Source organism: Schistocerca americana, chromosome 5, assembly GCF_021461395.2.
Source record: "Schistocerca americana isolate TAMUIC-IGC-003095 chromosome 5, iqSchAmer2.1, whole genome shotgun sequence".
NCBI classification, from domain to species: domain Eukaryota; kingdom Metazoa; phylum Arthropoda; class Insecta; order Orthoptera; family Acrididae; genus Schistocerca; species Schistocerca americana.
Genome location: NC_060123.1, coordinates 306,212,603 through 306,225,139, shown reverse-complemented (window position 1 = coordinate 306,225,139; position 12,537 = coordinate 306,212,603). Strand labels below are relative to the sequence as shown.

Genomic DNA, 12,537 nt, shown 5'->3' with positions numbered 1-12,537 from the left:
TTCGTGATACATTACCTGTAATAAAATGGGCCGTTTACCAATTGCGGAAAAGGTCGATATCGTGTTGATGTATGGCTATTGTGATCAAAATGCCCACTGGACGTGTGCTATGTATGCTGCTCGGAATCCTGGACGACATCATCCAAGTGCCCGAACCGTTCGCCGGATAGTTACGTTATTTAAGGAAACAGGAAGTTTTCAGCCACATGTGAAACGTCAACTACGACCTGCAGCAAATGAGGATACCCAAGTAGGTGTTTTAGCTGCTGTCGCGGCTAACCCGCACATGAGTAGCAGACAAATTCCGCGAGAATCGTGAATCTGAAAAACGTCGGTGTTGAGAATGCTACATCAACATGGATTGCACCCGTACCATATATCTATGCACCAGGAATTGCATGGTGACGACTTTGAACGTCGTGTACAGTTCTGCCACTGGGCACAAGAGAAATTACTGGACGATGACAGATTTTTTGCACGCGTTCTGTTTAGCGACGAAGCGTCATTCACCAACAGCGGTAACGTAACCTGGCATAATATGCACTATTGGGCAACGGAAAATCTACGATGGCTGCGACAAGTGGAACATCAGCGACCTTGGCGGGTTAATGTATGGTGCGACTTTATGGGAGGAAGGATAATTGGCCCCCATTTTATCGATGGCAATCTAAATGGTGCAATATATGGTGATTTCCTATGTAATGTTCTACAGATGCTACTACAAGATGTTTCACTGCATGACAGAATGGCGGTATACTTCCAACATGTCTGGCACATAGCTCGCGTGCTGTTGAAGCGGTATTGAATAGCATATTTCATGACAGGTGGATTGGTCGTCGAAACACCATACCATGGACCGCACCTTCACCGGATCTGACGTCCCCGGATTTCTTTCTGTGGGGAAAGTTGAAGGATATTTGCCATCGCGATCCACCGACAACGCCTGACAACAGGCGTCAGCGCATTGTCAGTGCATGTGTGAACATTACGGAAGGCGTACTACTCACTGTTGAGAGGTATGTCGTTACACGTATTTCCAAATGCATTGAGGTTGACGGACATCATTTTGAGCATTTATTGCATTAATGTGGTATTTACAGGTAATCACGCTGTAACAGCATGCGTTCTCAGAAATGATAAGTTCACAAAGGTAAATGTATCACATTGGAACAACCGAAATAAAATGTTGAAACGTACCATGTTCTGTATTTTAATTTAAAAAACCTAGCTGTTACTAACTGTTAGTCTAAAGTTGTGAGCCATATGTTTGTGACTATTACAGCGCCATCTATCACAAAGCTAAAAAAGTGGTCCAACTGAAACATTCATATTTCTTTACGTACTACACGAATATGTAATAAAAATGAGGGTTCTTATTTTTAAAAAACGCAGTTGATATCCGCTTGACCTACGGCAGCGCTATCTAGCGGGTCAACCTTAGCGCCATCTGGTTTCCCCCTTCAAGCTAGACAAATTTCGATATTTGTAGTTTTTTCGCTTGACGCTTATTTCGTGAGATATTTGGCCCGGTCACGGTCAATGGGCCACCTTGTATGTATATATCGGGAGTGCTGAGGAGCGGTTTTCCTGGACATCCCTAAGTCCTTTGACTGCATGTGGCTCGAGGGCTTCCTCTAAAGACTTTCTTCATTGGGGATTCCGACGCCTCATGTCAGACTCGTTGCGTCTTTCCTGCGTGTTCGCACCTTCAACGTCTTTGCCGAAGACAGCATTTGACAGGTAAACCAGTACAAGCGGGAGTGACGCAGTAATCTGTCCTCAGGCCCCCGCTGTACTTGTACTCCCTGTACACCACTGATGTCTCAAACACTGTGACGGTGTCGTTAGCGCGGACGACACCGCACACTAAGCTCGCTTCATGAAAACCGATGCCATGCATCGGCGTCTGCAGACAGCTTGCGACGTTCTAGGTGCATGGACCACGAAGTGGTGTCTAAAGTTTAGAGTGGAGGAGGACCTTCAGCCATCGCCGATCATGGGATTCCCCATCCCATTGTAGTACCTCGGGGTAACCCAAGATAAGCAACTCACTTGGAAACCACATATCCACGAGGCTTGGGGTAAAGTGTATGCCCATCTGATGGCGCTTTACCCCCTTACAAAACTAGAGTCAACGCTTCCATTACACTTTGTTGTTACGCCTTATCAAGCGCTTATCCGACCAGTGCTACAATACGAGACCACAGTGTGCAGAACCAGAGCCGATTGCCACATCTGGGGACTCTAGAGTGTGGAGGGTAGAGCCTTAAGATTCACCGTGTACCTCTAGTGACTACTCGGGAACTTCACAAGATAAGAGGCATCCCTGTGAAAGGGAAAGAATAAAACTGCCGGAAAGTTCTACGAAGCATCGCGGCAGTGTGGCACTAGACTGACTGGAGGTCAGAGAAACCATCAACACAGAAGAAGGACCACTAGATCGGCCGACCTTCTACGGCAGTGGTGATGGGTTAACAGTACATAAACCAGCACAAAATAATGAGAGGGAAAACACATACGTTGGAGAAAATAAAGGACCACACTTTAAGCAAAAGCAGGGACAGTTTTCAGCAAACTTACCCTGCACAAAAGGGAGAGACAGGACTGTCCATTATGACAAGAGTGGTTGTTTGGTTGAGGCAAAGATGGTGGTAGTTGGTGGCCAGACCTGCTTCCTGACGCCACCACTCCGTCGGTGACTGTGTACCCCTTCTGTCTGCATCTAGAACAAATCTATGTTACAGTGTGAGAAGGTTTTACTAAATGTTTGGGTAGCGTGCATCTGAGGCAGAACGTGGGTATCACCCCCGTACTTACGTTCACTGGTGTTCAAAATTAAAGCAACAAACCACTATTTCCCTGTCCTGTGTCTAATTCACGATTTAATCGCGCAAACCGTCAGCAGAAGTCCGTACGATCGTGTTCTGCATGGAAGATGGCATTCCGGTCAACGAACAATCACGCCAGAGATGACTTCAGGGCACCCATTAAACGGGGTAGAGTTTTCCAGGAAGTCTCACATCCAAAATCGCTCAGTACACAGTCATAGACGGTACTATGACAGTGAGGACACCTACCAGACTATGGGGTGGAGGGACATACGAAGAATGGAAGCAGGAAAGTCGCAAAATGATATGGATCGATGGCTTAACGTGAAACATTATGTTGTTTCTCGGATGTGGCGACAGTTCATAGAGACTGGAACTGTATCCCGAAGATCAGAGCAGGACAGGCGGTATCGGAAAGAGAGGACGGTTATTTGGTTGTATGGGGACGATGGTACCGCCCTACTACTGCACGGAAAATGGCATCTGACCTCGTAGCATCCACTGGACGTGTTGCATCAAAGCAAACTGTGTACAGAAGGCTTCTGCAGAGTGGCCTTTACTGTTGGAGATGTGCTACATGCGTACCTCTGACACGTCTTCACAGAAGGGAACGTCTAGAGTGGAACCGTCAACATGCCACCTGGACGGTCGAACGGTGGGCCAATATTCTTTTTACAGACGACTCTCGATTTGGTTTGAAGAGTGATTCTCGACGGATTCGCAACTGGAGAGCAAGTGAAACACTATTTTGGGATCAAAACAGTGTGGAAAGAGACCGATGTCGAGGAGGGTTTATGTGGACCACTCGAAGAGCTCTTCATGAACTTATACGGTTAAATTGGCAAGGTTTAATTGCTGTCAGATACCGTGACGAAATTTTGGGTCCTTATAGGCAGTTACTGCGAGGTGCTGTGGGCTCAGTCTTCGTACTGATGGACGATAGTGCTCGACCTCATAGAGAACGGGTAGCTGATATTTTCTTGGAAACGGAAGAATTTGCACGCATGGCGTGGCCTGCTTGCTCTTCCGATTCGAATCCAGCAGAGCAAGTCTGTTATGCACTAGAGACACGGGTTGCATCACGTGAGAATGCACCAACCACTTGCGAACACTTGCAAGCAACTCTGCAGAAGGAATGGGCGTTACTGCCTCAACATGAGATTGACGACGTCATTTACAGCATGCCTCATCGTTCTCATGCCTGCACTGCGGCCAGAGATGGTCACACCCCATATTGAGCACATTAACCGTTTATCGGAATGTATGTCTATATCAGTTAAGTTGGAAAAAACGAAGAAAATTTGTTTGTTTACGTTCTGTATTCTTTACATTGTTTTTACTTCACTATCATCCGTTTATATTGCTTGCTGGCAAAATAAACGCAACTTCGCAAAATTTCTGTTCGTTTCTTTAGTTTTGAATTTTGGTCACCAGCGTAGTGAGATGTGACATACCGCGTAAAAACCATATATAGCTGGCAGACTCACCAGCCGTCGTCATTAAACCACGAGGTGGATTTGATCCGAGGTGGGTTCATCTCCTCGTATCTTGGAAGTCGGCTATTTAACGCACTCGGCTATTCATACGAGTATTTGTGGACAAACATTATGTTTCAAAAGGTCTTTGAGTAACGTGTTTTGTCCGACATGACCAAATTTCTTCAGAAAACGTTTGTCAAAAGCTCGAATAATAGATATAGTAGCGCCTGAGAGGCGTCAACGACACATAGTTTGACAACAGTTTCACTGCTACGATTCGCGAGATTCGTTTTCTAATGAACTCTCCCTGATAAGGTCGGCCTAATAACATTTTTTGTGGCATTCCCAACCCGTTACTCAGTGATTTAATAATCTGCATGTGTGATAGTCAGTACCTAAAAACCGAAAATCGGTCATTACAAATTTCGATATTTCATAAAGCATTTCTTACAGACTTGTACAACATACTATCTCCGACGTCGTAAGTGTACGTTTCTCCTCGATGAACATAACGCCCGCACTCCAAGAGACAAGAGACAGACTGCATGAAGGTGGCAGGTTCCCTGGCCGATTCTGATATACTTTCTGCTTTGTCTTTAACAGTTTTCGACTCAAAGGTGTACAAATATCTTTCACTACATTAAACCGGAAAATAACGTGTTGCGTTCAGGACGCTAGACCTCTTACGAAGAGCAAGACCGGGGTACTGTGATTTGCCAACTGCACAGTACCAGCAGCAACTTCCCCTTTTACGATAAAGGCCTACATCGAGTAGAAAATTTGCCATATCTCATAATCTAACTGAGGCAAGGCAAATATAGCTGTAAAGTATTTAAAAGTAACCCTCCGTATCATAATTTAACTCTTTTTTTCCGAATTCTGTTGCAGGCCTTCGCTGGAAGAAATTCGGAGTTGGGGAAAGTCGTTCGACAGACTCATGAAAAGTGCCGGTAAGTATACGCATTTCTTCTTTTTTCTCCTGTACTTGAAGTAAAATGAATACCTTAATGTCGAATTTAATTTACGGACTAAGAGACTCATTACGTAAATAATAACAGATGTTATCTTCCTTCGCTATGACATCAAAGAAAAACGTAAAATGGCCAATTAACAAACAGAGACGATATTACATGCAACGGAGTAATTTTCACATCTGTAAACACCTGCTTTCTTTTGGACTGGAATTATTATATTCTTCTTGAGGCTGAAGATATTTTGCCTGTCTGATACATCTTGTTCACCAGATGGTAGAGTTTTGTCAGGGCTGGGACTCCCAAGGCTATCAGTAGTTCTAATGGAATGTTGTCTACTCCCGGGGCCTCGTTTCGACTTAGGTCTTTCAGTGCTCTGTCAAACTCTTCACACAGTATCACAGTATCATATCTCCCATTTCATCTTCATCTACGCCCTCTTCCATTTCCAAAATATTGTCCTCAAGTACCTCGTCCTTGTAGAGACCCTCTATATAGTCCTTCCACCTTTCTGCTTTTCCTTTTTTGTTTAGAACAAGGTTTCCATCTGAGCTCTTGATATTCATACAAGTGGTTCTCATTTCTCCAAACGTCTCTGTAATTTTCCTGTATGCAGTATCTGTCTTACCCCTAGTGATATATGCCTCTGCATCCTTACATTTATCCTGTCTCAATCCCTGCTTAGCCATTTTACACTTCCTGTCGATCTCGTTTTTGAAACGTTTGTATTCCTTTTTACCTGCTTCATTTACTGCAGTCATTTTCTCCTTTCATCAATTAAATTCAATATTTCTTCTGTTATCCAAGGATTTCTGCTAGTCCCCGTCTTTTTACCTACATGATCCTCTGCTGCCCTCACTATTTCCTCTCTCAAAGCTACACATTCTTCATCTATCGTATTTATTCCCCCAGTTCTTGTCAGTTGTTCCCTAATGCTCTCCCTGAAACTTTCCACAACCTCTGGTTCTTTCAGTTTATCCAGGTCCCATCTCCTTAAATTCCCGACTTTTTGCAGTTTCTACAGTCTTAATCTACAGTTAATAACCAATAGACTGTGGTCAGAGTCCACACCTGCCCCTGCAATTTAAAACCTGGTTCCAAAATCTCTTCACGCAGTATCATACTGTCTTACCATTATATACTCTATCTGAAACGTTCGAGTATCTCCAGACCACTTCCATGTATACAACCTTCTTTCATGATTCTTGAATCAAGTGTTAGCTATGATTAAGTTATGCCCTGTGCAAAATTCTACCAGGCGGCTTCCACTTTCATTCCTTACCCCATTCCATTTTCGCGCTTGTCTAGCCTTGCCATTTTCGATATTGAGAGGATTATATTTTTGTAAATTTATGATGATATATTTTCAGACTGGTACATTCTACAGACCGACTTGAATAGTGGTTTCGTTGTCACTTCTTTGTAGGATTTTAGAAACTACGAGGGAGTGTTACCTATGTCTTCTGCCTTAATTCATGGGTAGGACTTCCAAAGCTCTATTTGACTTCGATACTAAATCTCATATGTCATCTATGCCGATTCCCATATCTTTCTCTAATAGCCCATGTGACAGTTTCTCATCCTCGTAGAGACCTTCACTGTGCTTTCCTCAACCACGTAGAGGCCTTCGCTGTACTACTTCCACCTTCTCCTATGCATTTAACAACGAAATTCCTTCCGCACTCTTAATTTTGACGCATTTCCTTTTAATTTCATAGTAGGCTGTTTTAATTTTCTTATAAACTGAATTATCCTTTCCGACGACCCCCTGATTTCTCCGCAGTTTTGCTGCAGCTATTCCACCTTGCTTCCCTTCAGTTTCTATATGTTTCATTCCTAAGCTGCTTATATTGTTGTATTCCTGTCTTTCAGAGAACATTTCTGTACTTCCTTCTTTCGTCAATCAAATGAAGTATTCTTCTGCCGTCCTAGGCTTCCTCGCAGTATTCTACCTTGTAACTACTATATCTGTATGTCCAACTTCTGTGATAACCTTTTTTTTAGAGGTGTCCATTCCTCTTCAATTGTTCTGTCTGCTGTGGTATTCAGTATCGCTGTATCTTCAGTCTTAGAGAAATTCACAGTCTTCGAGATGATTCTCTTAAACTTCAACCTAATCTTCATGATTTATAAACTGCGATATGTGTCCGTATATGCTCCTGGCTATTTCTTACGATCCTACGCGTGATTTCGAAATCTCTGTCAGACCACGATACATTCCAGTTCTAATCTGTCAGTGTCTCTAGGCTTTTACCAAGTATAATTCCTTCAGTTGTCATTCTTGAATAGTCTATTCGCCGTTAGCAGATGAAATTTATTGCTGAACTCCATTGGTCTTCCTCCTCTCTTCCCATTACCGAGCCCACATTCTTCCACAACTCTGTTTTCTTTTCCTTCCCCTATTACAGCGTTCCAATCACTCATAATTACTACATTTTCAGCTCCCTTTACACAGTGAATTACTCGATCAATATACACACACACACACTTTCTCTATTTATTCATCGTCACCTTGTAAAGTCCTCATGTATACCTGAACTGTCACTGTTCGGGTCGGTTTTCTGTCGACTCTGATGAAGATAATCCTGTCACTGAACTTATCACAGTAACTCACTCTCAGTCAGACCTTTCTTTTTATGACGAATCCTACTCCCATTCCACCATCTTCTGTTGCTGATATTTCGTCTGTTTATAAATCTGTATCTTCTTTCCATTTCATTTTACTGAACCTCATTATATCTAAACTCAGTCTTTGCATTTCCTTTTCAAATTTTGACTACCTCATTTCAACTTCTAAATTACATACGCTCCACAGACTGAATAGCAGAATGTACCCTTTCTTTTGTTATTCAATATTTTTCTCATAGTCACCTCCCCTTTTTAATTCCTTCCCAGAGACACAGATGGAGGTTAATTCTGTCTTTCACCAGTGAAAAGATCAAGACACGTTTTTAATTACGGGCTACATTACCTGTAGATACACATCACGCGTCCATGTTGCAGTGGTTTCGATTGTGTTCTGAGATCTAATTCGTTTGATCATTGCTGATACTTTCACATTTTAATGGCATTTTCCCACCCTCAAGGGCAAGAACGTGATCCAAACCCCGTCCTTTTTTTCTTTTTTTAAAGGCCGTTGGCAGAACGAGACGACCTTCTTATGTCGGAAGGCTTCGGACGTCTTTGCTATTGATGTTAATTGAAAGCTTTAGCAGCGGAGGGGAACGGTGTCAGGATCCACAAAGTTTCAATTATTGGTCAAATACAGTGCACTTAGACCACGGAATTGCTCGTCTTGAGCTATACGAAAATTTAAAATTATTCTTTGAATTCTTGTACAACTTTTACTTCTGTTGGTATACACTGTGCCATCTGCCATTTTAATTGATGAAATGTGTTATCCACTCGTAATTAGTTTATATTTTGTCTTTTTCTTACTCTTATCTTTCCACAGTTGCTTCTCTTGAAATATTTTTATTGCATCTTCTCTAAGACACTCTATTTAATTGGGCATATTACTTCATGTTTCTGTTATCATTTCCCTTTTAGTTATCAGTTGTTTATTTCCCATTTAGTTTTTTCGTCTGTTGTACTCTGCGTAGGTGCAATGCCTTTTTTCCCCTTTATAGTCATTTCATCCCCTCCACACCCCAAATGGGCGGGGGGAAGGGGGGGGGGAGGGATGCCAGTGGTACAAGCAACCCGGCCTTCAGCCAATAGACGATAACAAAGTAAACCAGACGAAAAAACAAGAAACAGATGGCGGAGATGCATACACTAAATTTAAAACTTTTTAAAGGTGAAACATAAAGTAGAAGTTTGAGATATACGATGGACGACTATTTGCACTGGTAGTTAAAAATAGTTCAAATGGCTCTGAGCACTATGGGACTTAACTGCTGACGTCATCAGTCCCCTAGTTCTTAGAACTACTTAAACCTAACTAACCTAAGGACATCACACATATCCATGCCCGAGGCAGGATTCGAACCTACGACCGTAGCGGTCGCGCGGTTCCAGGCTGTAGCGCTTAGAACCGCTCGGCCACCCTGGCCGGCCACTGGTAGTTAAAAACAGTAACAATAAAAGGTAAAATTAAATGTAATAAGCACACATTTAAACCATTTCAAACATGTTGCCAAAACACTTATATGTAAAAGATGCACCTTTCTGACACTAGAAATTGGAAGGACTTCCCTTGGGATAGGGAGTCAGTTGTTGAAGGGTAAAGATTGGCTGGTGGAGGGGGTAGGAATGTTGCGCTGTAAGGATGGAGGGCTGGTGCATTGAGTAGTTCGGTAGGAGTGGCTGTTGGGACAGATGGGGGAACTGGTGACACTAATGGTTGGTGTGAAAAGAGGGCGGGGGTGCAAAGAAAGGCAGAAGTTGAAGTGCGAGTAAGGACATGTGGGGAGGGGAGAGAGAGAAAACCCTGATAAGGTGGACTGGTTAGAGTAGGTTAATGTCGGGGCTCAGTTCATGATCTGGAAGGGGGAGATGACTGAAGTTTCTCTGGGAGAGCTTGTGGAGGATATGTAAGGGGAGAGTTGGTGGAATGTGTTGGTAAAGGTGTGGCAGTGTATGAGGATTCGAAATTACAGGGGAAACAATAGGATTATTGGAGTCGTGTTTGAAGATGGTCTAGAGTACTCGGAGGTGTTAAATGTAAGTGAGGAGAGGCGGGAATGTGATGCGTTGGTAAAAGATCCTCGTAGGGGAAGGTAACCGGACGCTGAAAGCGAGGAGGAGTTAATGGCGTTCAAGAATCTGGAGGGACTTGTAGAACTTGGAAGGAGTTGGTGCAGCATTATTTGCTGTTTGGATGTCTTCCTCCTGAAATAGTAGATCTCTTTTCACCTGTGTCAAAAGTTTATTTCCCTGTTCTTTTTTTTTGAAGAAAGAAAGAAAACCACTCATAATCTGCAGGTATAGATATGAAAATTGACACATAAGTCTGAAATGATACGGAATTTTATTGAGACTAGAAACAAATGAAACAACTAGCCAACAGGTGGCTGTCTTTGCAACAAGTCATTCACACCGCATGAAAATCGTATACGAGGTCTGTTCGAAAAATTCTGTAACTTTACCCTCAAAATTTTTCTACGCTTATCTTTTACTTACAGTGCCTGGTCTCCATTGAAATACCCTCTTCCACACTTGACACACCTCTCCCAATGCCATTTAACTTCCGGAAGCAGTCGTGGTATGCCTGTTGCTGGATCGCGGCCGTGTGCAATTTGCTCGCCCATCGTTGCAAATCTTCGTACTTTCAACGGGGTTTTCAATTCTGGAAATAAAAAAAGTCCTCAGGGAACGGGTCTGGAGAGTATGGAGCATGAGGCAGCACAGTGAATTCGTTGTTTGTACAACAGTCACGCACTAACAGCGATGAATGTGTTGCCACGTTATCTATGCATCTTCTCGCCACATTTCAGATTGTTTTCTTATCATATTTTCACTCAGGAGTCACAAACCGTCCCAATAGTACTATCGATTTACAGTTTGTACCTGTGGCACAAATTCATGATAAACTAATCCTTCGCAGTCAAAGAAAACTATCAGCGTGTCTTTGACATGTGACCTGACCAGACGAGATTTTGTTTGTCTTCGAGAACAGTTCCTGAGCCGCTGTGTAGACCGAACCTTGGTCTCAACATCATAATCGTAGACCAATATCTCATCAGTTATGGTTCTCTTAAGGAACATCTAATTTTCATTTGCGAGATCCAAAAGTTCTTCACAGATTGTGAGGCAAAGGTCTTTCTGATCTTGACTCACGAGCCGTGGGACGAACTTGGCGGCAACAAGATTCATTCCAAAATGCTGTGTCAGAATTTCATTACATGATCCAACTGAAATGTTACATTCTTCCGCAAACTCTCGGACGATGGGTCTTCAATTGGCACGCACAATTTCGTCGAAGGACGTCCTGAACGAGTGTCATCTTTGACTTTCCTCCGATCATTTTCAAAACGTTTGAACCATTCATAACACCAAGAACGGCTTGCCCACTCATCGCCGTAGGCTTCCTGAATCTTTTGGTGTGTCTCTGCAAAGCTTCTCTTGAGTTTCACACAAAATTTAATTCAGACTCGTTGCTCATCTAACTCTGCCATCTCGAAAACCGCAAATTATGCGACACAACGTTCCACTCAATACAGCACTGAACAATAACAAAGAGACATACAACAATGAAACTTCCGGCAGTTACACATTAAACACAGGCGTGTGCAAAGAACTAACCGCATTTCTCTCCAACACACAATTTGTCGCGAAATCACGAATGTTCTGGAGTTTTTTTGAACAGACTTTGTATAAAATGAGCTGTAGTGAGAGAGTTAGTTAGATGAGCCGGCAGTCATGGCATGTTGACTTCACCAGAAAAGGCAATATCAGTGAAGTTTTACTATCAGAATGGAGAATCCGCTGCACGGTGAAAGATCTCTTGCGCACACAGTTTAGTGAGGATCAGCTAATAAGCAACTACTTACGACATGTTTGGCCTACTAGGTTCCCAGACCACAATATGTGTGATTAGTGGTTGTGGGGTTATCTGAAGTCGGACGTCTACCCCGACAGTCAGACCTCATTAGAAATGATGAAAGACAACATCCGTCGCCAATTTCTCACCTTACCTACTGATATGCTGTGCAGTGCTGTTTACAATATTGTCCCTCGACTACAGGTATTGTTGATGAATGAAGGCCGACATGTTGAGCGTTTGTTATAAAGAATATAGTCTTTGTTAAAAATCAGTTTTTATGCAAATTACTGCTTTTGTTTCATATGATGCCCTAATGGTGTTCATTTTTTTTTTACTTTTTTGGTTTCAGTAAAACTTCATGTCGTTTCAAACATGTGTGTAAGTTTTTACCTCTCTGCCTACATTGTTTCAGGGTGTACTAAATTTTCAAATGTTAATGGACTTTTGGGTCATCCCGCATATTTCTGAATACTCATTTTATCAGTCTTTTTCTTCCCAGCTTCACACAGGTAGACGGCAATAGAAAACTCAGAAAAAATCATTGCCCAGCACTAACGACAGTTACTAATGGAATAGTCTAGAGGACAGCTTCATCCAGCAATGAATGTCAAATACACAGGGTTTCAAAAGACGACTGCGTGAATACTAGAAAATACCACATAGAGCATCTCTCCAGGATTTGCACTCACATTACAGGTGCTCATGCGCACCCTTCCTGACGCAGCAAAAGTCATTATGTGCATCACAGTCATTAAAGTAAAGTAAAGATACGA

At 42.7% G+C, this 12,537-nt stretch overlaps 1 protein-coding gene across 1 annotated transcript in view; it reads left to right on the top strand.

Moving 5' to 3' along the window:
- Nucleotides 1-12,537, top strand: part of LOC124616332 (regulator of G-protein signaling 17) — a 510,137-nt gene that overhangs the window by 475,980 nt on the left and 21,620 nt on the right. Inside the window, exon 5 of the mRNA XM_047144638.1 lies at nt 5,195-5,256. Within this exon, the coding sequence (XP_047000594.1) occupies nt 5,195-5,256 (62 nt within the window). The remainder of the gene's footprint in view (nt 1-5,194; nt 5,257-12,537) is intronic.